General features: G+C 39.4%; 3 protein-coding genes across 3 annotated transcripts in view; 2 read left to right on the forward strand and 1 right to left on the reverse strand.

Annotated features, from left to right (window-relative positions):
- arrdc1b (arrestin domain containing 1b) overlaps positions 1-6,039 on the forward strand; it is a 93,102-nt gene extending 87,063 nt beyond the window's left edge. Inside the window, exons 7-8 of the mRNA XM_055153571.1 lie at positions 2,656-3,067; positions 3,974-6,039. Of these exons, the coding sequence (XP_055009546.1) occupies positions 2,656-3,067; positions 3,974-4,041 (480 nt within the window). The 3' untranslated portion in view covers positions 4,042-6,039. The remainder of the gene's footprint in view (positions 1-2,655; positions 3,068-3,973) is intronic.
- Positions 6,040-6,639: 600 nt separating this feature from the next.
- On the forward strand, positions 6,640-18,142 carry slc31a2 (solute carrier family 31 member 2). Its single transcript, XM_020929022.2, has 4 exons — positions 6,640-6,873; positions 10,598-10,664; positions 14,519-14,726; positions 16,299-18,142. The coding sequence occupies exons 1-4, from the start codon at positions 6,868-6,870 to the stop codon at positions 16,480-16,482; spliced, it is 465 nt and encodes a 154-aa protein (XP_020784681.1). The 5' UTR covers positions 6,640-6,867; the 3' UTR covers positions 16,483-18,142.
- Positions 18,143-25,200, reverse strand: part of LOC110163999 (protein Niban 2-like) — a 53,176-nt gene continuing 46,118 nt past the window's right edge. Inside the window, 3 exon segments of the mRNA XM_055153382.1 lie at positions 18,143-21,428; positions 23,326-23,437; positions 23,786-23,893. Coding sequence (XP_055009357.1) covers positions 20,407-21,428; positions 23,326-23,437; positions 23,786-23,893 — 1,242 coding nt within the window. The 3' untranslated portion in view covers positions 18,143-20,406.

The following is a 25,200-nucleotide window of genomic DNA, read 5'->3' on the forward strand; positions in this document are numbered from 1 at the left end:
TGAAATGCCGGAGTCGCGCCCGCATAGACAGTCAGGCGGAAGGACCGACGCAGAACTCCACGCTCCACAGGGCGAAGAGCAGCTGACACACAATGGCACTTTGCAAACAACTTCTAAGTTCTAGTCCAAGATTAGTCGTGGTTTAGACCTGGTTTAGTTTTGGTTCAGCTCTGGGTCAGTTTTGGTTTAGTCCTGGTTTAGTCCATATACAGCACAAAAGTTCAGCATCTTCGGAGTTATTTTGTTGAGAGTAACTTCAAAGTGCTGCAATAGTCGTGTAATGCCTTATATTTTAAATACAGTAATATTGTAATGTAACAAATGACTTTGAAATGACAGTACCAGGTCATAAATAACACATTACAGTTTTAAAGTACACGCACACATGTTGCGTGATGATGTAGGGAAAATGAGTGTCCAATATTAACTTTGTTTTCTGTTTGACTCATGCGCTCCGTCCATTTTGATTGGGCCAAACTTTGCCAAAGAGTGTAGTGAGTCAAAATGGTCGATGCTCTGAGTGTCTGTGTTCATAACAATTGAAAAAGCTGCTCTAAGTTATTTCTCAAACAAATGGAAAATTACACATCTTGGTCTGTGTAATTGTGCTATTGCTATTTTTATTTTCAGGTTTATTTCAGTCCAAATGTACAAATCCAAATGGAATAAACTCCATGGAAATGCAGGAAGTGCTGTGGCTCTGTGCCCTGGACCTGACACCAGCTGTTTCCACTTTTGACTTTTTCCACTTTTTTTGTTTTGTTTTGAGACAATAAGGATATTTTTAGTTTCCTTACAGACTTGATATTTTGCACTTTTGCACTATATTAAGCATGTTTATGTCCAAAGAGTTGTTTATACATGTTTGCTGTGTGTTTTATATGAAAGAGTGTGAATTTTATTTTACTTAATTTTTTTCTCATTTGTATTTCTGGTCCTGTAGCTTTTATTACAGCCATATGACACAACTACAGCAGCAGATTGTGATATAACAAGTTGTAATGAAAAAAAGGATGTATAACACTTCATTACACTTTTTTTCTTCTCTGGCTCTTGACGAGGGCGGACGTGTTTTCTTTCCTCTCCTGTTCTTATCTTCCCTGCTTTGCTTGGTGTCTATGTCTCGTATAGTCTAGTGTCTTTTTACTTTGAGAGACTCTCTCTGCTCTGCTCTCCGAACACAAATTAACTATGGTTTTGATAACTTGGTCACTCAATGCAATTGACATGATTTTTTGTACAAGAAACTCAGAAACGGGCGAACCTGCGTGCCCCGACAGAACTTTCCCCTCAGGGTACACGATGGATGAGTGGCAGAACTGGCGGGTCATGTGCCTGGCGTCTCTCTCCGTGGACGACATAGAAGACATATATCTATTCGGAACCATGATTACAGGTCTATTGCTGATTGGCTCAGGCATGGCACTGATTTTTCGAAAAGTTGGGATTACCGAGGCGGCTCTTCAACGCGCCACTTGGCTGCCTGGTCTAATTGAAAGTGGAGGTAAACCTATGAACTCATTAACTGTGACTCTGAGCCGTATTTTGGAAGGTTGGGCTGCCTTGCACCGCATGTTGGAAAACATCATGAAAAAGTTAACGGTGATTGATCGCAGACTGGACGGGACTTTGGCCTTGGAGCGCAGTATGGAGAACATCTCTGAGAGACTTGAAGCTTTACAAAGGCTGGTGTGTAGACCTTGAAGACCAAGAGACAATCAGAGCTGTTGTGAAAAGAGCAGCTGCTCCACTCAAAACCAAAACATGATAAATCTTATCTATTGGCCTCCCCCAGCCAGCGCCAACCTACCAAGGTCGTGTGATTCATAATCGTCCAGGAGGGACTTGAGCAGCAGGTTGGCTCTCCTCCTCTCCAACTTTCTCTATGCCTTCACAGCTTTAGCCCCACCCAGAATTGGTGGTCGGGTCTTTTAAATCCAGCGCCCCCTGGCTGCAGGATCTAGAAGCTGTCAGTCTAGATTTTGGGGTCAACTCCAATTCCCTGTCCTCCCCAGTTGCTGTAGGCTTGTTGTTATTGTCTGTACTGTGTTTTTGTTGTATGTGCTGATGTTGCAGATTTTCTTTTTTCTCTTTATGCACTGGTTCCAGAGACTTAGTCTCCCAGACTCCAGACAGTTAGTATAAATTTCCAGATTTCAGAGAGTTAGCTGTAAAGAAGATAGTTATGTCAGATTCCACATAGTTAGTAGAATGAGTAGAAGTAAAAAATAGTTATGTCACAAATAGTAATCTCAAGACCCAAGTGTTTAACTTAGCTTTGTGTATATATGTGTGTGTGTGTATTTTTTTCTTAAATATTAAGAAAAAAAATCCAGGAGAGGTCTGAAGGGTTAACAGTACAGAAGCAAACATGTACAATTCTGGGAACCCATGAGACTGTTGGTTCTAAAACTTGGTGTACACCTCCTGCTCTGCTCCTGTCTGTGGATCTAGCACGAGAATCACCTGCAATGGCTCTTTGAATGCAAATTGTTCTCCTGAATTGACTTTACTGGCCTCATAATGGAGGGTGTGTTTTTACTTATTCACACCTGTGAGTCATCAGAGTATCAGAAATATCAGAAAAAAGAATCAGACTTTCAACTCAGACCTTTTGTGTTCCAACACTGACCTCTCTCTTGTCTGGTGGCCCAGGTATCGCTCAAATCCCCCGACACTGTTGTGACCCTGCCCATCTACATCGGGAACATCGCCGTGAACCTGTCCCCAACCAGACTCCCAGACCCCGCCTCCTCCAGCGCCGTGGCTCCCAGCGCTCCGCCCTGTGAGGACGACCTGGACGACCTGTGTGCGGGGGGCGTGGCCAACGAGGAGATCCCCACCAAGAGTCACTCCCAGCAGGACCCCAACGGGCAGCCCGTCACCCTGTCTCCTGGAGCCGCGCTGCCCCCTGGAGGCCTGTACCCTGACCTGTCCGCACAGCTCTTCTGTTTGTCCACGGGGGCCACCATCCCCTTCTTCACCGAGGGAAGTGACATCACACCCATCCCCACGTCCTGCTCCCTCATCCTGCCCCCCGAGTACAGCAGCTGGGACTTCCCTCAGGGTCAGTCTGTCAGTTTGTATTTTTTGCATGTCTTGTTTATATGGTTTTGAGACATTTCAATGAAGGGGTCTGTACCTGATTTTAAACCATGAGTCTGAACTTTTAGCCCTGCTGACTAAAGGCTGCCTGCTTCTCCCTAAGTTCAGGAGGTGTGACCTGACTTTGTGTCTTTGTGTGTGATTTTGAAGCTGTTGTGCTCCTCGTGTGTCTGTCCGTGTGTGATCATAACCAACAAACATCAGCAACACTACAGCAATAGACAATAAAACAGAGCAAAGACAGAGAGCAAAATACAAACTCAGGAAATAGTGAAAATAATGAGAAAAGTTTATTCCTCACCTCTCGTGAAGTGGTAAATTTAAAGTGCAGCATCTCATCCACATTATCCATAGAAATTGTCCTCCACAAATAATGACATCCAGTCCACAAAACTGCACTGTGAATCTAGTCTGAAGCTTTCTTTAAAAGTAAAAAGGTGAGAGTAGTTCCTCACGTGTGTCTGTTTACATCCACACAGCTCACAGATCGAGGTGAAGCCCTGGTTCAGACCTGGTTCAGTCCTGGTTCAGTCCTGGTTTAGACCTGGTTTAGTCCTGGTTTAGTCCTGGTTTAGTCCTGGTTCAGTCCATATATGGTGCAAAAGTTCGGCATCTTCGTTCGCTGATTGTTATTTTGGTGAGACTAACTTAAAGTGCTGCAATAGTCAGATAATGTCTTACATTTTAAATGCACTAATATTGTAATGTAACGAATGACTTTGAAATAACATAAACAAGTCATAAATAACACATTACAGTTTTAAAGTAACTTGCTCAACAGTGATTGTTATTAAAAGTGTATCATTGTGGAATATGAAATCATATACTGACAGTCAACTAAATTAGACTTTTTATTTTTTAATTTCAGAACCCCCTCCCACATACGAGGAGAGCTGCAGTACGGCCAACTCCACTCCTGTCAACAGCAGACAGTAGACCGGACCTGTTTGGACCCCTTTGGACCAATCAGGACGCATACTGTCTGGGTGCAGGCCGCCACTCCAAAGACTCCATGACTTTTGAATATTATTCTCACCAACAGCAGGTGAACTACACTGTGCCTACGCCGGGAGAACGGGCTCATATGGGATAGTTTTGGTTCTACTTTGATGCCTTCAGAAATGTGGAGTACAATGACATGAAATTCATGTTGTTTTGACTTTTCGTTGTTTTGTCTCTCTGTAAGGACCAATGGAAATGCTTCTTTTAGATCTTAGAGTAGAATTTCTAATATAAATTTCAATGAAAGCAAACTAAAATTAAATCAGCACAAACATTGAAAAGCAGTCATTCATTCTTAATGTTAGAAAAACAGTTTTGGTGTAATGTTGGAAGTTTTTTGTAAACCAAAGCACACTCCAGGACAGATGATCAGCAAAAATATTGTTATCTAAATGTATTAAAGAAAAAAAAACAACAAAAAAACATGGTCCAGCTTCAAGTATTTGAGAGCCCTCTTGTGGATGTTTTCTGTAAATTACAAGCTGCACATTACTAGCTACAAGAATTATGAAACTGCAATATTCATTTCGTATCTTGTATGTATCTTAAAGGCCCCATGCTCATTTTAAAGGGTCTAAAATTATTACGCTGTTTTCTAATCTGTGTTATAATGTTGTTTCCTTATCACAAACATACATGACATCACAAGGTGGAATAGAACAGTTTGAGTTTTGGAGATGTAGACAAAGTAATAATGCAGGATTACTGAAACATGTGGGAATGAAACAAAACACAACTCCAGGTTTGTTTTTAATGAGATGACAGCATTATAACATGGATTAAATCTTATAAGAGTCAATTTTGTGTCATGTAGGACCTTTATTTTTCTTCAATCCAATGAACTGCATCAGATCAGCCAACCAGGTGTTTTACTATCGTCTATGGGATTAAATATTTCTGTCTATCATCTATTCCCCATATGCTGCGTATATTTTTGCTTTCATTCTTTGACTCTGAGCAAAACAGAACAACCGTGGCCTTAACCTTATGTTTTGTTGCACAGCATTGTTAAAAATAGCTCATCATTAAGTGATTTATTTTTAGGTTTCGTAGTTGGACCTGAAGTAAAATAATTTGAAGTTTGAGATAACTGTGAAACTCCAAAGCCCAAGCCTGCCGGGATAACTGGATCAGCCTGTACACTGCACTCCAAATTTGATGAATAAGACAAAAAATGTGAATGGTTTTTTTTTTATTAACATTTAAATTTCATTTACATGTTTTTTATGTCTCCAAAAAGGGTTTCCTGCACAAAACGTTGGGACAGAAATCATTTGGAAGTGTGTAAGAGACTAGTTTTAGTAATTAGTTTAGGTCATTTTAATTGAAATCCAGCAACCCAACAATATTATAAAATAGACACACAAGTTTCATGCATATTTTCTATTATTTCCACATCCCAAAGCCTCAATATTTGTCAAACTAATTTGTATTTTGTCTGCTTCTATAAACCAGGAGTGTGAACAACAGGCCTATTAACTGCAGGGAGTAATGTCATATAGATAAGACCCATTTACAAACCACTTTCTCAAAACCCTTTTATCAAACTGTTTGCAAGTGAAATCATTTTTGTCTTATCTCTTGGGACCGTTTGTGCACAAATGTAGCTAACTCAAGGACAAGGCCGTCACTGGAATGTGTGTTATTTGTTATAATTCTTTTAGATGATGTGCAATGAGTGTTTTGACCCTATGTATGTAATCTCATGCTGCTTTATTTCAAACTTATAATCTTTCTTATGGTACTAGAGCTTTATGAACCCTCATTTGTTCTGTTCTTTTTGTTGTTGTTGCTTCATTTCTCTTGTTTTATTGTTTATAGTCACAAAATACAAATTATTATATCACCTCTATGAGAAATGTATCTTGAGAGTAGGCCTACAGTAATTTGTACTGTGAAGTGTAAAATAAAAGATTTTTATAAACAAAAATGTATTATGTTAAGAGTAGTTGTAGTAGTAGTAGTAGTAATAGTAGTAGTGGTAGTTGTAATAGTAATAGTAGTAGTAGTAGTAGTAGTAGTAAGTAGTAATAGTAATAGTAGTAATAGTAATAGTAGAAGTAGTAGTAGTAATAATAGTAGTAATAATAGTAGTAGTAGTAGTAATAGTCATCGTAGTAGTAATAGTAATAGTAGTAGTAGTAATAGTAATAGTAGTAATAGTAATAGTAGAATAGTAGTAGTAGTAGTAGTAGTAATAGTAGTAGAAGTAGTAGTAGTAATAGCAATAGTAGTAACAGTAGTAACAGTAGTAATAATAGTATGTATTTATTTTTTATGTATTTAATTTAAACTGCACATGCGCATTGTCTTGCTAAGGCTACGTGCTAAAAAAAAATATGCTAAAGGAAGCCCCTTCTCTCGGTAATAAATAACTAAAGGAAGCGTAATTTAAAAATACATGACATTTTTTAATAACTATGCACTTCAGACTATTCCAACACACAAAGAAAGGATAAATATTGTATTTTTTCCATCTTGCGTAAAAAAGACTTCATATCCCATCAGCCCTCTCGCTTTGTTTGTAGCCTCTATGCTAGCGTCACACCGTTAGCCGCCTTATCGCTTCGCACTCCACTCTGGCATCTGGGTCTCTCGCTCATTCTGCTCCGCTCCTCGGGGGAAATCATGGCTCCTGCTTCACTGCTCTTCAACAACAAGTGGAACATTTAATTTTTTATCTTATATTTCTAATGGGCGGCGATTCAGAGAAGTTAAATACAGATTAAAGCACAGAAAGCAACAGCTCCAGTCTTCACGATGCAGGTAAGTCATTCAACCAGCCAAACTGTGTATGAATAATCAAGTTGTTTTTTTTGCTATGTGAAGTTAAGTTATGTTTAAAAAAAAGAGTTTTAGATTAATCAATTCTTGTAACTTGTAACTTGTGCAATTTTGTGATCGCCTGTAGATCCTGGATTTCAATGCACCAGCACTGTCCCAGCTCTAAAAACAGAAATGCAATGTCCAAAAGTGTTACTGTGGCTCTCAAATGGTGGTACTTGTATTTTCTCTGGTGGGAGGCCTACTTTAGAGTATTTTGCATATTTTTGACCTGGTTAAAACCGGTTTTGTGTCCCTGCTGATTTAGTAACCAACACAAAATGTAATGTATTATGATGTAACCCAATATTCAATAAGTTTTCCCTAATTTTACTCTCTTTAAAAAGCTCTAAAACACATATTAGGGCTGAAACATGTGAGAAAATATATTGATTTATCCATCAAGCACTGCAATTGTGGTTAGATAAAAATTTTGTGTTTTCTCCATGGTATGCTGTATAGAGGTCACATTTTAAACACGCCCAAAAGAACTGACAAAAAGACTGAAATATGAACTGATGAACCAATAAAAGAGTCAGATCTTACAACATGCTTGTACAGGTCTAAACTACGGGCTTATCATTTTTTTATGCAGAAAAAGACATGCAAGTCACATTTATCTGTTTTTTACGGCTTTAAAATTCTGCACATGCCACATTTTCTCACTAGAAAAGGCAGAATAATAAAAAAAATATTTTACATAACACCAGTTATGCAAAAAATAAAGTAAAGTAATAATTAAGTAATTATATAGTTACAGTAATAGTAATTGTGAGTAATTATTGGCAAGTCTTAAGAATATGGTATGCACATACATTTGGACACTTGAGTTCATTGGGTTCATGCAGGAAATTTTGATCTGAGTCACCTTTTATTTTCAATTGTGAACAGCCTAGAGTCTCTAAAAGTTTTTTTTTTTAATTATTATTATCATTATGGTTTCAGAATCTGTATTGAGTATTGAGTCTATTCCTTAGCATGGTAATTGAGTTTGAAATTTGAGTACTGTGACATTACTAGATCATCCTCTCCAAAAGACTAAATACTTACTAAAAGGTAGTATTTTGCTGACTCAGAGCAGCTGTTCCAAAGACCGTAAATATGAGGTTTCAAAATGTAGATAAGCTCATAATAGGAGCCTGAAGGTGCAACAGTTTACTTTGTTTAAACAAGTTTGTAGCTAATTTGTTCAGGGAAAGGCTGTTTCTTTCTCTCTGTTGATATATTAACTTTAGGTGGTAGTTTTAGTGCTGGGTATTATATTTCTGTTTACTGACTGTTATATTATGTTTACTGACAGTTTACACTAAAATAATTGCAAATAGATCCCCAACAGTCTCATAATACAAACACTATTTCCTTTCAGTGGTGTAACTGCTTGAACTACTTATAATGGTAAATAAATGTGCTTAATTTTAGACAGAAAGACAAAAACAGGCCATTTTGTTGATTGATTGTTGATTCTTACAGATAAGTCCCTAAAGAAACTAATAGCCTAAACTTGGTCTTCCCAAACTTTAGGTTTAGTCCAATGACCATTCAAAATGGCAATGTTACAAAAAAAAAAAATCATCACAGGAAGTAGTGTTGGATATTCAGTTAGATTTCTTTAAAGTCTTGGAAAAAATATGATGCATATATGTGTGCCAAGATACACCACTTTCTTAGGAGATTAGGAAGTTTGGAGTCAGCAAAAACAATATGTTATGTCTGACTCTGACTGCTCCACAGAGCATCTCTCAAGAGTCAGCTGTGAGACAGACTCTGAAGATCCTCAGAGATCTCTCTCACACAGTATGAGCTCCTGCAGACTGGGAGAAAAGCTCATTTGGACCCCAGTCCATAAAATGTATTAACAACATGGACTAACTGTGTAGATGTGTGCAGCTTTCGTGACTGTATATTGTCCAGTTTGTTTTTCTTGTGTCTTTTGTTATGTCATGTCTGTATGTTAATCCTCCTGACTCATGCTCTGAGACTAATTTCTCCATGAGAGGATGAAAATAAATGAAAACCTGAAAACTTGAAAACCTGAAGATGAACATGTGGTTAGAGAAAGGACTTGTACTAGTTTAGTGTGAAAAGGAATACCAAATGATCTTCTGAGCATGTTAAAGCATAATTTGCCCACTTTGCTTATGAAGAGGTAACTTAAAGGTACAGTATGTAACTTTCTGGAAGTGACTACTGCATGGTTCCATGGAAAATAGAAAGTTAAAATCACTACTCGGAGTATTCTCCATGGAGATAGGTAAGTTTTAAGCCATAAAGCCATTCCTAAAGGTTACACACTGTATCTTTACTGTGAGTTCATATTTGATTGGTTGTGTGTCGTGGTGGGTTAGTTCGTTAATACCCAATACTCATACAAAATGGTTCATATTTGTCACAGTGAAAAGAAAAGAGACTGGATGTGTCTTCTCAATGGGCTGCCTGTGTCTTTAGACAGAGCCACTTTCTCATCCCGTCCACAGCTGTGCTCCTGTGTCCACTGTCCACTCCAGTCCAGCTGACACAGGGTTAATGTGGGACAATGCCTCTTGTACCAGTGCCCTGATTGGCTCTCAGATAACCATCACCGGACTTACATTCCTGCCATTTTTCAACCAGCCTAAATGATAACACAGGAGACTGCGGGCCTAGTGTATGAAGGCTTATCCAGTGAGAGGACGGCCAAAGTCTGCCCCACGTCGAGTTATTTTAAGGGAATGAAGGATATATTGGTTTCAACATTGGGACTGGCCAATCTGCAGATATTTGGCACCAATATTTTTCCAATGTTCCCCAGTCTCAGTCTGTTATTCCCAGTTTGTCCTCAGTGCATCAGCTTTGTCTTTTTGAACAAACTACTGAGTACAAAGACAATAAAGCAGTGAGGCCTGTGCACAACCGCACTCTTCTACTTCTTGTTCTCTTTCATCCCTGTGGTTTTTGCTGAAGCGTGCCAAAATATAAATACATGTTTAAAGATGCAGCCATGAACAGGGAGCTGTGTGTGTTGATGTTACTGACAGTGTCTTAAAAAGTCCACAAATAAAATGAATACTTCAGCAGAGGACACTTCTGTGTTTAGAAAGAGAGATGTTTGTGTCTAAGTGCTAATGCTAATGTTGAGGCATAATAATATTTTTTTCCCGGGACTGTCCCAGTTTTGAGCCCTTTGTCCCAGGAGATTTGTCCCAGTTTTATACAAGAAATGTCTCTGGTGTCGCTATCTTTTTACCAATTTGATCTAAACCAGTTCTAAACCAGGACTATCACAATTTTTGACTAACCTGATCCTCACCAACAGTAAAAGTATTAATTGTCATTTGTTTAGCCAAAATACAGAAAACCATGTTTGCAAATAACCATTAAGCAAAACAACAACAACAAAAAAAGTGCTGTCAAGAAGTTCCTCAGATTATGACACGATGACACGAGAATGCTCAATGTTACACGCTGTTGTCACTATTTTATTTTCAGCAATCATCCCAGCTCAGGTGTGTCCCAGTTTGGAATTTAAAAAATCTTCCCAATAAATATTAAGACAATGCCTTTAATTGAAGTGAATTGTACATAAATAATTGGGTAGTCTTTATTTTAATCAATTTGAATTTGAATAGGGTGTTTATTTTATGTTTTACAATGTTGATAAAAGTCTATTGTAATGATTTTGTTTTTGCAGATGACCTTTGACTCGTCGAGCAGTGTGACTCTGCTCTTTGACTTCTGGAAGGTGCATGGAGTGGGAGGTAGGCTATATGTTCTCATCTGTACCATGGATCTGTAATAAGAACTTCTTATTATACTTCAATGATCTGTACACAAACCCTTTACTAGGGCTGTGCTCAAATATCCAAATATCAATATATCCAAATGCATATAGTTAGGGTGACCATTTGTCTGGATTTTGGCTGGACAGTCCGGTTTTAGAGCCTTCTGTCCGGATCTCTGTTATGCATCTTCATTTTTGACATTTTGTCCTCATTTCCTTGGCTGCCACCGTTGCACGAATCACCACAAATCCCCCCCCATATTGCACCTGCGATCCTGCGATAGCAATGTTTGAAACTGTTCACTGTTGAACAAAAGCAAATGCCAAAAAGGAAGACGTCCTTCAAACATGCCTGGTGCTCAGAGCATCGTTTTGTGAGTAAGAGCACTAAAGGAGAACACTATGCCTTCTGTAAGCTCTGCTGCGTTGACAATAATGTGAGTAGCTGAGGTAAAGGTGTGTTAGAGCGACACACTCCTGTAGCGATGCATGTATGTTACTCAAATAAATAACATTGCTCTATTTATAATTTATGTCTCTCTTTTTTAAAATTTTTATCTTCATGATTATTTATGTTTTGATTTGTTTTTATTATGATTTTAATGTATTTCTTATTCTGTAAAGCACTTTGAATTACTTTGTGTACGAATTGTGCTATACAAATAAACTTGCCTTGCCTTGCCTCTAAAATGATATTGTCTTCATCATGTAGTTGATGTGATACATAATCATCTTGCTTGTCTTGAATAATAATAATAATGATAATAATAATAATCAGTGTTGGGGAGTAACAGATTACATGTACCGGAGTTACGAAATCAGAGTACAAATTATGAGTAACTGTATTCGGTTACAGTTACTGTTTCAATGGATTACACGGCGGTATTTTCCTGTTTTCACATTTTGGGCTATATCCCTTTTTTTTTTTTCTCGGTAATTCCACTCATTGCCGGACACTAAACCACGTCTACAACCAGGTCCAAACCAGGTCCAAACCAGGACTTAACCAGGACTAAAGCAGGACTAAAGCAGGACTAAAGCAGGACTGAAATGAGGTCTAAACCAGGACTAAAACCAGGACTAAAACCAGGACTTAAACCAGGACTTAAACCAGGACTTAAACCAGGACTAAACCAGGAATAAACCAGGACTAAACCAGGTCTAAAACAGGATTTAACAGGACTAAATCGTGCTGCGCGGACCGTGTTTCTGTCTTCTATCAATAATATTTTTAATTTGGTTAAGTAAAGTCTGGGCTTTTCATTGTCTTTTAACAGACAAAACTTCTTTTGTGAAGATTTCCTCGTCTTTGCTTCTTTACAGCAAATCAAGTAATCCAAAGTATTCAGATTACATTACTCACTTTAAGTAATTTAATGGATTATGTTACAAACTACATTTTGGGGTATGTAATCTGTAGGGGAATACATTTTAAAAGTCACCTTCCTAACACTGATAATAATAATAAGCGGTTGTATAGGGCTGTTTTTAGCCATTTTGTGGTTGAACCCGGTTTCTGGTAGTGTCCTCACTTTTGGGCCTTTGTCCTCACTTTTGGGCCTTTGTCCTCACTTTTGGGCCCAAGTGTCCTAATTTTCAGAGTCATGCTGGTGATCACCCTGCATACAGTGCTTGTGTTTGACGCTCGTGGATCATTGTGTTATCATTTGGACATTTTAAACTGCGTTAGAAAAATGTGCCGTAAATGTAATCAAAACAAAGAGTTGACAACTCAACAAGAATGGCTGCAGATCACAGTAGCGAGTCGCAGATTCCTTTTCATTTGTGCCAAAATGAATTACACAACTGTGCCGAATCCTACGTCTGTCACTGATTAAGAAAATAAAACTGGAGCACAAAGTGAGTATGTTACAGTGGGCGTGTACTGGTGGAGGTGAAAACAGGGTCTGATTGCCAATGTAGCATCTTGAAAATAAGTGATTAAAGATTCAAACATGCACAAATCACTCCAAATACAACTTAGAAATGGAAAAGAAACAACTACAACATGATCAAAAGCTCTGAAAAGTCCATTTTGCAGAATAGGTCTGTTTTATAGAGTGGTATTCAGATTTGAAGTCAACCAAAGACTGAAATGTGCTAAAAACTGAGCTGGAGACAGATCTAGGAAGAGGTTAAGTTATGTTTTTTCTTAACCAAATCTTATTCGTTGCTTTTTTGTTGCGAAGTGGCTTATTGAACAAGAGCCAATGTTGAACTGAGGCAAAGTCACATCTTAAAAATGTGGCTAACAACAACTAGTTCAATGAAAACATTTTGCAAAGTTTGTCTAAAAGTTCTTCCTCACTTACCTTATGCATTCTGAACATATCTTGTGCAGGTTTCAGATGCTTGGATTGAATAACCATTGTTGAATCACACTAAATACACAGTACAATCATCTGTACAGATCTAAAAACTAAAATGTAACTGCACGTGTATCAGGCATGTGCTTTTTTGTTTTCTCTTTTATGATTTTGTTTTTACAGACCGTTCGTGGGGCTGGACATTATGTTTTTGCACACCAGGCTGAAGTTTTTAATCAGATACTTTTAGAATTGTGTAAAAACGTGGACTGAATCACAAACTGATGATGATTTTTTTTGCAGACGATGGTCTTTGGACTCTGTTACTGTTTTCTATGAATTTGTTAATCTGTCTCTTATTTGTGACTATTTGATTTGTGAAGTCCTGTGAGGCGGGATTTTAGGCTATATAAAAATACATTAGATTGAATGAAAAATAAACTTAAATCTCACTATTTAATAAAAAAAAAAAAAAAGTCACCTCTGTAACTGCTGCTTGTCATTTTGGTTCCACTCAACATGATCCTTGTTATTTTTATTTCACTATTTTGTCTGTGATTTAAGATATGAACATTAATAACAGATCAGACGACGACGACTAGGACATCTACGACTATGACTACTACGACGACTACTATGACTACGAATACGACGACTGTGACTACTACGACAACTACTATGACTACGACTATGACGACTGTGACTACTACGACAACTACTATGACTACGACTATGACGACTGTGACTACTACGACAACTACTATGACTACGACTACGACAACTACTATGACTACGACTACGACGACTATGACAACTACGACTACTACGACAACTACTATGACTACGACTACGACAACTACTATGACTACGACTACGACGACTATGACAACTACGACTACTACGACAACTACTATGACTACGACTACGACTACTATGACGACTACGACAACTACTATGACTACGACTACGACGACTAGGACGACTACGACTACTACGACAACGACTATGAGTACTACTATTGTACATCAGACTTACATAGCGCTTTTTTGGACACTCAAAGACACTTTACAAACAAATAAAAAGTGGTGCTGTAGAAAACGGGGGAATCATGGGTTAACTGCAGATTGATTGAAGTGCAGCAGTGAATCCAAGTTCCTGATGGATTGTGGGAGTGAGTTCCAGAGGGACGGGGAGCGGTAGCGGCGAAGGCTCGGTCATCCAAGGTCCGGTGGTTTGAGGGAGTGAGGAGATTGGTGTCGGCTGATCTGAGGCAGCGGGTGTGACAGTGACTATCTTGTTTCCCAGAGGTTGCACAGATCTGACAGTGCCAGTGGTACAGGTGGGAAGGGATCAACGGCCTAATTCCTGATTGGCTCTATGGTTGCTATGACACTGTCTATGGGTGGGGTCATTATTTAACTTTGATTATACCGGTATCAATTACAAGTTTGGTATCCATGGTTACAGGCTTGGTTATGTTGTGTGTTTGATGTAAAAGGCCGTCTCTGTCTGGTTCGTGTCTCAGGTATGCTGCTGTCCGTGCTGGTGGTCTTCCTCCTCACACTGTTCTACGAAGTCCTCAAAGTGTCCAGGGTGTGGCTGGATCATCGCTTTAAGAGGACAGCGCCCCCTCCTGGAGACACAAGTCTGAAACTAGAGGGCAGCCAATCAATATCATCCCTGACCCCCATCGCGTCCACACAGCCCATTCCCCCTCTCAGCACCAAGCAGAGGTCAGTGTGTAGGCCCACAGTGTACAGAGGGTGTGCTGTAGTGTTAGTACTAGACACAAAGTCGCTAAAGTCACTGAGGGCGTTCACCTTGTGCAGGTTTCAGATATATGGATTGAATAACCATTGTGGAATCACACTAAATACACAGTGCAATCACCTGTAAAGATCTAAAAACTAAAATGTAACTGCACATGTGTATGAGGCATGTGTTTTTGTGCAGATTGGCACAGACATAAACGCCATTCATTCATCACGCCTTTCAAATGCTTTACTAGTAGCATTTGGATAATTTTGGTGATGGAATGGCTGATTTCTACAGAATAAAAGCTAAAGGGGTAGCTGTTACCTTGAAAATGACTGCTTCATGACCATAGACTGTACAAAAGAAGTGGACTAAGTGAGTGTGATGTCACCCACAGCGTTCAGCGCCGCTCAAAGGGCTCGCGATGCTCACGGTTACAGAGTGAATCTGGAGCCAGGCTCTATGTCAGGGGTCTCTGACCTTTTTCCTCCGATGAGCTACTTTTACAAAACAAAAATGCAGAGAGCTACTAGTTTTAGCAGTCACAAGATTGTTAAGATTATATATAAGAGGCACGGCGAGCTTTAGATGATGTTAAAACTGCCTATAGAGCAAAAGAACATATCGCCTATTAGTGTACAAAATGAGGCATCAAAATAATTTGTGTACAATGGTAATAGGCATTTAATTAATCAGATTTTACATATTCAGCAACAATATGTGTAATTCAGAAATCCTTTGGCGAGCTACTTGGAAGGGGGTGGAGATCTACCGGTAGCTCCCGAAACTTCTGCTCTATGTTATGAATAGAATTTTTTTGATGCAGATGATAGCATAAAAAAAAATTCAGGATCATGTGTCGCAGGTTAATATGAACATTTTAACACCAAAATAACGAGGCTGGAGTTACAGAGAGAGGGATGACAAGATCCCAGTGTAAGTCAGTTGGAGCCAGAGTCAGAAGGAACCGGAAGAACCTCCTGGAGAACTTCCTATTTGGCACATGGCGGCTACAGTATTAGAGATGTCCACTCATATATACGGTCTGTGTTCATGACACACTACAAAACATGTGTTTTTGATGAGGTAACAACATTCTAACATGACTTAAAGCTCACAAGAGTCAATTTTGTGTAATATAGGACCTTTAAACACAGTGACGCTTCTACATCGATGAATGATATTCAAATAGTCTCTACTTTCTCTTCACATGAACACAGCGACTATGTTTCTGCAAATTCCTTGTATATTTTGTGATTTTGACTGACTGCTCCTTGTGTGCCAAGTGTGTCAAGTGTGTCAAGTGTCCCGGCTGAATCTCAAACAAATAAAGATAAGGTTCAGCATTTGTGAATTTGTGAAACTAAACCCGTCACAGCAGCCAACATTTAACATTTAGGAGGCTGTTGTGAAACTGTTCTACAAAGTCTGACAGCGTCTTGCTCTGACCAGTTTTGACAAAATTGACTTTATTTTCGAGTGCTTTGCTTTAACCAAGACCGATCCCTCCCTCCTTCATTCATTCATTCATGTTTGTGTCTCCTCTGCAGAGTGCTCCTCCACAGTGCCCAGGCTGGTCTCCACACGGTGCAGGTGGCTCTGGGGTACATGCTCATGCTCTGTGTCATGTCCTATAACACGTGGATCTTCTTGGCTGTGGTCTTCGGCGCCGTGCTGGGGTACTTCTTCCTCTTCCCCCTCTTCTCCTTCATGTCCGAGCAGCACACCATGTGACTATGCCGGACAAACAGAGGACATCTTTTTTGGAAGTTCAGGACAAACTGGAAATGCAGAGCTGTGTTTTTGGTGACATGCTTTGTGTTGTTTTACTTTATGCTTAGATAAGAGACTTGAACTTCATTTATATTCATGTTAAAGAAGCACCGTGTAACTTTTCTTATGGAGGGGGTGCAATCTACTTTATACTTTATGCTTGGGTAGGAGTTATGAAGTGGACTTACCAGTGTTAAAGAATAGAGATGCACCCATCCAATACAAATTTCAGAAATCGGCTTCCAAATATGGTTTAAGCTTCAGCCGATTTCGTGGCTGGACATATCTTTTATTTTTTTTATTTACTGGTACTAGTCAGTCCAGAAAGTCTCGGATTGTTTTAATTTTTATTTATACAAAACTACATAAGTCACTTACAAGATAAATAACAGCTACATCAACACATCAGGAGCAGTTTTGTCTTATTTAATTTTTTTATTAGGTAAATGCTTTGGTCAGTCTCTGAACTGGTATCGTTTGATATCGGGTATGGGCAGATACTTCATTAGTTTACTCATGCTTTCATTGCTTAAAAAGTCAATGAAAACCACTGAGAGATTTACTGAGAGTGGGCTTGTTTCGCCACAGATCTGATCTATAATAGCGTCATCTGCTTGTGTCATTCTTTGGAACATTCTAGGCAAAGCAATAACATTTCCATGGAAACAAGTTTGACCCTCCACCAGAGAAGTTCCATAGTGTACCTTTAAGTAATGTAGTGGTCAATTCCACCCAAACCTCTGATTTGTTTGGTCTTCATTTACGTTGCAAATGAGCATTTCCTTTTTAGCATATAGTGTGTGTGTCTTAATCTAACACTAACATGACTGTAATCAATGGTGACTGTTTATTTTGCAATAATTTCATCTGCACTACACGTTTGTTTCAATGTTTAATCTGAACTGGTCAAGGGTTCTTAAATGTGATCTCAGTTGTCAGACACTTTGACTGTTGGTGCTGTCCACATGGACGATCAGGGTCCAAAGTGGGATCTTAAAGGAACTGTATGTAAGGTTTTGATTTAAAATTTCATAAACATGGCCTGTGGTGTCCCGAACAACAACAAACAAATGCTGCATCCTGCTTACAGTCAAACACATTTCTAAGAGAAATCTATTTTGTAAGATGAGGTTGGTTGGTTTGTTGATTTAACAGTTAATTTGTGCTGAGTTAATTTTGCAGACTATAACAGTCATCATTTTGTTAAGGAAGACTTACTATGTAAGTAGTTAATGAGGACTGTGGTTGATTGAATCTTTAATACTAAAACTAAATAAACTGTCTTGTTAAAATAAACCTTGTTCTTTCCTTAAAGTGGTTCAGTTGTTTCTTCAGCAGATTGGTTTATTGTTGTACAGATTTCAGGTCAGTACTTCTGCTCTTCACGTGTAGCTCTTCCTCATTGTGCTCACCACTGTGTTCTGTGACTGTCACACGCTCTCTTCACTTCCTCACACCCTGACTGTGCATTTCAGTCAGCTGGTTCACCACAATCATTTACTAACCACTAACCACTACTCCTGCCACTGCCCAATACTCTGCTTTTCATTGACTCTTATGTCATTTCAGTTTGTGATGTGTAAAAATGTGCCAAAATAAAGCTGTTTTTGAAAATGTTTTATTCAGATTTTTTTAACCATTTATTTAAATTGCATGTTACGTTTTTAGCACTGTAGCATTAATGAATAACAATTTTGCATATGAACACAGGCTTGAACAGGAAAATCCAGTTCACTTCTTCATAATGAATATGACTAATGAGAACACCCTAAGCAAGACATACAGTACAATGCAATACCTATTCAACAGATAGATTCAGTATCTAGTTGTATACCTTATGAAAGTCAAGACAACACAAAAAACTCACTTTCAAATTAAATAAACATCTTAAATAGAAACACAGATAATATTATAAAGAACAAATATCAGTAACAGATAATGAGCTTTTCCTGTCTCCTCACCTCTATATGCAGCTCATATGATTACATGGTTGCAAACAGAAGATCATATTACAGAAGAAGAGCTTCATAAGCGTAATAGTTTTGGACGGTTGAACAGATTCCACCAAACCAATGAGGCCCCCTGCTGGTCAGGCTCAGATATTACATAAGCACATACATAAAGTCACACTCTCATGTCCTTTGTACTTTACTCTGGTCCAGGATCTGCAGCTGTAAAACTCAAACTTTCCTTCTTTGTCATGTGGAAACAAACATTATAGAGATTCACTGATCCAGCGTTTTCACTTCCCTTATTCATATTGATACTTTCACGTAACCAATACCAGTGTACAGATGGAAAATGGCTTTTATTTCCTTAAAAAACAGTTACTTTATTACACAATTTATACACAAGAGATCCAACTGTGTTATCCAGCTGTTATTTATTCTTCAAATGAGTACTGGCCCGCTTTCTGTGAATAAAGGTCAAACATTGAGACGTTCCAGGACAAAATCTGCCAGTAAATAGTCTCATTAAATCCAATTAAAGGTCCAAACAGGATATTGCCCGAACCAAAATAATGGAGCTGATACACAATCCTACTAATTTTTCAGTTTTAGGGCCGATATTTAACACCAGTATCAGTATTGGTGCATCCCTATCAAATATTCAGTACTTTGACCAATTCATTTTTTTAGAAAACATCACATCATAAAACTGAACAGGTTTTTTTTCAGATTATAAGTGGCACTTTTTTCATGGTTTGGGTGTTTCTGTGACTTATATTCAGGTACAACTTATATATTAAAATGTTCACACTGACAGGCACAAGAGGCTCTCGTCTTGTGTGTGAGTATCTGCTGCTCCTGTTCCTCCTGTACCACTGTCAATTCACTCTACTGCACATGTCTCCTGCAGAAAGAGCCTCTGTCCTGCTGCAAGTCGTGAAATCTGCAGCCGAAAACAATAATCGAGCAGCAGAAAGAAAGTCTGGACTAAGCAAGAAACTTGTGAAGGACTGGTGCAAAGCGGGGATGAAGAACACAGCTTCACGGTAACAAGGCGGGTGCACCATGAAACTTTCCTGAAGTCACTGGATGGATGGACAAAGTCTGGACTTCAGTGACACCGAAACCATCCTGTCGAGATTCAGAAAGACCCGAATAATTCTAACTGGAACTGATGCTGAGTCTGACAACAGCTAAACCGAAGAGGAAGCGGCGCTCTGTTTACCTCCAGAGGTCGAGGAGTTGTTCAGAAGTGACACCGAGGATGAAGAACTGAATGGATTTAGTGATTTGGAGTGAGATGGAGAGTTTGGTAAACTTGTTCTGTTCTGTTGTTTATGTTATAGTTTATCTGAAGAACTGTTCATATGTGACGTTAACAGTCTGTTGTTCTCTCTTCTATTGTTATTACTACAACTTGACTTTCTACAGGAAATGTCGGTTCTTGGTCTCTGATTTTTTTTTTCTTCTTCATTACGCATTTTTTGGCTGGTGTGACTTATACTCCGGAGCAACTTATAGTCTGAAAAATACGGTAATTATATTGTATTTAATAAAAATCACCTCCGCCTCTCTCATCTGGTCCATCCATCCTTGCAATAGCTCTCAGGCTTGTGGACGAATCTGTTCCAGTTAAATGCAGAGAACATCACTCAGTTTTCTCTGCATCATCACAAGCACCAGTGCTTTTAGTGCTTTCCTTTTTTTTCCTGCTGATTCAGCTCAAGTCTGCACCATTCCTCTGTTCTCCGGTGTCCAGAAGGTGCAGAGAGTCGTCCAAGCATCAAACCCGTCAGTCATTACAGCACGCTCTCACACAGGCCTTTTCACACATACATCATTTAAAGCTATAAAACGTGACATACTAGATCCAACCGTGTCCAAAAACATTAAAAAAAGAACCAGCACGATAACGTCTCCTTTAACCTCCCACTGTCTACATCAGAACCACCTCCACATCCGCCAGCTCCACCTGTCCGTTCACGACCGGCCGGGGACCCGAGCTCTCTGGCCTCTCATTGGTCGGTGACTGGAAGCCGCTGTCATCGTGGGAGCTGTAGTCCGAAGCCTGGAGCCTCAGGGGCTGGGCCGGGGCTAGATCTGAGTCACTGTCTTCCTCATCCTGGACGGCTATCTCCAGCTCGTGGATCGCGCTTTTGATCGCCGCCTCCTCCTCCTGTCTTTTACTTCCCATGAGCCTCTGCAGCAAACTGTGTGGCGACTTTTTACTTTCGCTTTCACTTTCGCTTTCAATTTTGCTTTCAGTTTTAGATTCAATAAAGTTTTCAATTTGCGGAGTTGTGTCTACGTTTTCGAGATTTAACTTCTCCTCGATCTTTGGGAACGTTTTGCTGATCGGCGACGCCTGTTTTTGCTCTTCAATTTCTCCGTTGTTTCGGATTTTGATGGAACTCCGTGGGACTTTTTCGAGCATTGTGGTCACATGAGTCACCTCTTCTTTTATGCCGTCCTCCATAACCACCAGCCCCGTCTTAGACTCCGTCCCGCTGGTCACCTCCTCCCCGTCGGACACGGGCCGAACCACCTGCACCACCGGGTTGATCAGGTCCCGGATCTGGTTGACGCTGTCCGGGGACTTGATCTCCTCCTCCAGGCTGGATAAGCTGTCGTCCTCTTCCGGGATGAGGTCCACACCGGGCACCTCCAGGCAGGACTCGTACGGCAGTGGGACCCCCTCCAGCTGGATCATGGACACCACTTGACGGCGATTGTTGCCTGAATTGGACCCTCGGCCTGCGCTCCGGAGCTGGGGGGCTGTGGCGGGAGAGTCAGCTGATTCAGAAGGTGAAGGTTCCTCTTGTTCCTGAACCAAAAACTTTGATCTCCAGTCCACAGTGTCATCTTGTCCCAGCAGGTCCAGGTTGGGGTCGCTGTTGGTCAGGACGATGCTGTCTCTGTACAGGTTGTGTTTCCTCTGGACGGCTGCTTCTTTCACAGCTGCAGGAGAGAGAAAAGGAGGGACAAGTAAGAATGGACAGACTTAAAGCAGACATGTCAAACTCAGGTCCGGGGGCCAAATTTGGCCTACAATATAATTATATTTGGCCCACGAGATCATATCAAACTTTTATTAGAGCTGCCCGCCGGCTACAGAGCTACAGGCTACAGGCTATAGACATTATTTATTTCAAATTTTGTTATTCTTTTATTCTGCCTGTTCTGGATTCAGTGTTTAAGCAAAACTATTATAAAACATTTATTTTAATAAGAAAAGGTTTAGCATGACATATCTTGAAAGAAGAGAAAACATGAAGATGCTGTTGAAATTCTTTTTAATAAATATATTGTTTGGCCCACAACTTCGTCCCAGTTTTTAATTTTGGCCTCTGTGAATTTGAGTTTGACACTCCTGACTTAAAGCTTCAGAATAAACCAAAAAGGACAAATGAAGAGTTCATTTAATGTATCTGCAAAAACAGATATCTGTTTTGAAAAATAGTCAAAAAATGTGTTTATTTTTGTTTACATTTTCAACACATTTGATCAATGACAATAATGTAAAGTGTCTTGTCAAGGAGGGGAGGAATTATATTTAGATGGTAGTAACATTTTTGAAAACATTTCTATACAAAGAGTAAACTGCAAGCTTCTGATCACTTTAAAATGTCACTTATTTGTTTTTGCAAATTAACTCTTCAAATATACTCCCAGCCATATGGAGCCCTGGCCAGACCCAAGGATACATGCTTTTCCTTTTCTATACACATATGTAGTGTGGGAGAGGGATACACCAGTACTGGTCAAGTATCCTCAAACACACCACAAACACTTTTCACACCAGTACTACCTATGAATAGATCTGACCTTCAGAGTAACACTAGATCTAAACAAGGGCTAAAATCTATTTAAAACAAGATTTAAACAAGAAATAACTCAAAGCAAGACAAAAAAGTGGACTAAATGGACTGAAGTTAAACACATGACAGAACTGGAGAAGAATCTGTCTCATACAATGTCCTAGAGTTTCAGACGGGGTGGAACCAAGTCGTTGTTTTGCAAGTCTCAAGTAAATCTCAAGTCTTTGACCTCAAGTCCGAGTCAAGTCCCAAGTCAAAGACAGTCGAGTCTCGAGTCACTGGCCCATAAGTCCAAGTCAAGTCCAAGTCGTCTGCTTTGAGCTTCAAGTCATTTCAAGTCTTTAAATAAAGTACCAAATACAGCCTGTATTTTAGCAATTTATGTGAATTTTAAAATAATTGTATTTGGTTATGGTGTATTTCTATATGAGTATTTATACAGAAATGCATTTTATTTCCTTTTTAAATGTCTTGACAAGATCTTTGTGTGAATTGTTAAGGTCAGAATAGAAAGAATGAAGATTTAAAAGTGCTAAATAACAGTTATTTTTTCATGAAGAATCATGTTCTATGAAGTTCCCTCTGTTTTACTGTATTGTACTGTATATTACTGGAGTACATTTGAGGATACCACATCACAGTACTTCAGTTCCATCCAAAGTACCAAACAGAAGTGGGAGGGACACGTTCCAGTTTGTTTCTGTAAAATTCAGCACCACATTTATCAATTCTAAAGAGAAAAGTATATTATAAAAACATTTTTTTTAGGAGAAGAATCAAGTCTTCTCAAGTCACAGGCCTCAAGTCTGAGTCAAGTCCCAAGTCTTAGTCCATTTTATCAAGTCAAGTCTCAAGTCCTAAAAATAGTGACTCAAGTCTGACTTGAGTCCAAGTCCCAACCTCTGGTTTCAGAAACACTCCATCTGAGTTTGTGTTGGCTCAGTACAGATTTATTGTGTAATCTAGAGTGAACACACAGCATGCTGGCTGCTATGGGGATGTGTAAATAAATAAAACAGAAGGAAACATGCACTGACCTGACATGATGTCTTTGGACACAGACTGAATGACCACCTCCTCGTACAGGTTCTCCACCAACAGGAACCTGGAGAAGTCCTCAAAGATGAGCTCCTGGAAGCGAGGCAGCTCCTGAGGGAGCAGACAGAGCAATGCACTGTTCATACAAACTGTAAACTATAAATACTGTTTGAAGTTAAAAAGTCTAAATCAGCTACAGCTCATAAAACATGACTTGAATTTTGTCTTAAAGGGAAAGTCTTGACTCATTTTGAGTAACCAATTCTACTCTCTCTCTCTTCCAGGAGTATTATTTTTATTTGGATAAAAACATATCAGTGATGTACATTTTTCTATTTTCCTTATCTTCCCCACTGGCACTGTTCATTTAATAAGTCAGCGTGATAATAAACAGGCATTATTAATTACAGTTTATTAAACTAATAAAACATATTCATTAATCTAATAATGTTTGCTCACTGGTGCACAGGAAGGCGCCAGCTGCTGCAGCATGTAGGGCACGATGATCTGAAGAAGAGCCTCTCTGAAGAACTTCTTCCTCACCGTACTGCTGTCGTAGTCAAACTTCTGCAACACAAAACAACAACACCTCAGACAAGAGTCAAGACTACGGATGTTTTTCAATTCTCAGGATCCTTCCTCTAAAGACTCTTGTAGCACTCCTCCTGAGTCGACTCCTGTGAAGCAGAGCCGAGTGTCCTGCTCACAGCTCCTGGAGTGCACATGGAACAGGCTCTGGAGGGAGCGACTGTCCAGTGTCACGTGACCAGATTAAACGTGACAAAACTCTGAGTGTTAATAATCAATGCTTCTAAAGATATTCAGGAGAGTTTTTATGTGTCACATGCATTCAAACGTGAATAATAAAGACTGAGTGAATCATCTGTTATTGAGTTATTTAGGCGGATCATCAGCCTAAATAATTAAATACACAGGCTGAAATATTTTCAAATGACAGGCTAATTGTATTCCCAGTCCCCCTCTTTAAGAGATTTAGCTGCATTTGTCTTGATTTGAATCTGTTGGATCTGATAATAGCGTCATTTGCAGCAATGTGACAGCAAAATGTTTACTTCTTTTTATTGTAGAATTAATTTTATTTTATTAAAATGCATTTTTCTGCTTAAATAAAGTTTGTAAAAAATGAAGTTGCAGTGCACTGTCGGCAATTTCAAGTCCTCCGAGGTAGCCAAGGATACACAGGTGCATCCTTGGTGAAAGAGCCAAACAGAGGAGTGGAGTGTGGAGGGTGTGAGGGTTTTGGGGGAACTGGAACAGCACTTGGTTTAGTTCTGATGACGTGGATCTGTCCAAAGTGGTTTAGAAGCCAAGAATCCTGGCAACTGGGAAACACCCTGTATGTCCTTTTACTAGTACTGACTTCAGCCTCAGACTAATAAACGAGGCACTAACTATAAGAGAATAGCTCCATCTTTTGGCTGTCTCTGAGAACTGCGTGTGAGTGAAATACATCTGCACATCCACAACAAGGCTTCATATGCAGAGGTCACATGATCTCATCTAGTGTCAGAAAGCTTGATCTCAGTCATAGGTCATGGGTCTTCCAACAGGACAATGACCCAAAACCCTCAAGAATGGCTAAGAACAAAACTGTTCCGGAGTGTTCTTCTGTGAGCCCAAATCTCAATCCTACTGAACATCTGTGGAAGCAGCTGCAACATGCGTCTGGAGAAAACACCCTTCAAACCCTGAGATAGCTAGAACAGTTTGCTCACGAGAAGTGGGTCAAAATACCTTTTGACCAGAGCAGAAGTCTCATTGACACTTACAGAAATCATTTGTTTGCAGAGTTTGCCTCAAAAGGTTGAGCAGCAAAATATTAAATTAAGGTACCATCATTTTTGTAAAGGCCA

The sequence above is a fragment of the Boleophthalmus pectinirostris genome, unplaced genomic scaffold, assembly GCF_026225935.1.
Source record: "Boleophthalmus pectinirostris isolate CB_2022bp ecotype Guang Dong unplaced genomic scaffold, ASM2622593v1 HiC_scaffold_18, whole genome shotgun sequence".
NCBI classification, from domain to species: Eukaryota; Metazoa; Chordata; class Actinopteri; order Gobiiformes; family Gobiidae; genus Boleophthalmus; species Boleophthalmus pectinirostris.

What these genes read in the sequence shown, in the direction of transcription:
- slc31a2 (XM_020929022.2), top strand. An exon ending in GAAGGTGCATGGAGTGGGAG is followed by an intron (nt 10,665 to 14,518) that starts GTAGGCTATATG and finishes TTCGTGTCTCAG; the next exon opens with GTATGCTGCTGTCCGTGCTG. An exon ending in CCTCTCAGCACCAAGCAGAG is followed by an intron (nt 14,727 to 16,298) that starts GTCAGTGTGTAG and finishes TCTCCTCTGCAG; the next exon opens with AGTGCTCCTCCACAGTGCCC.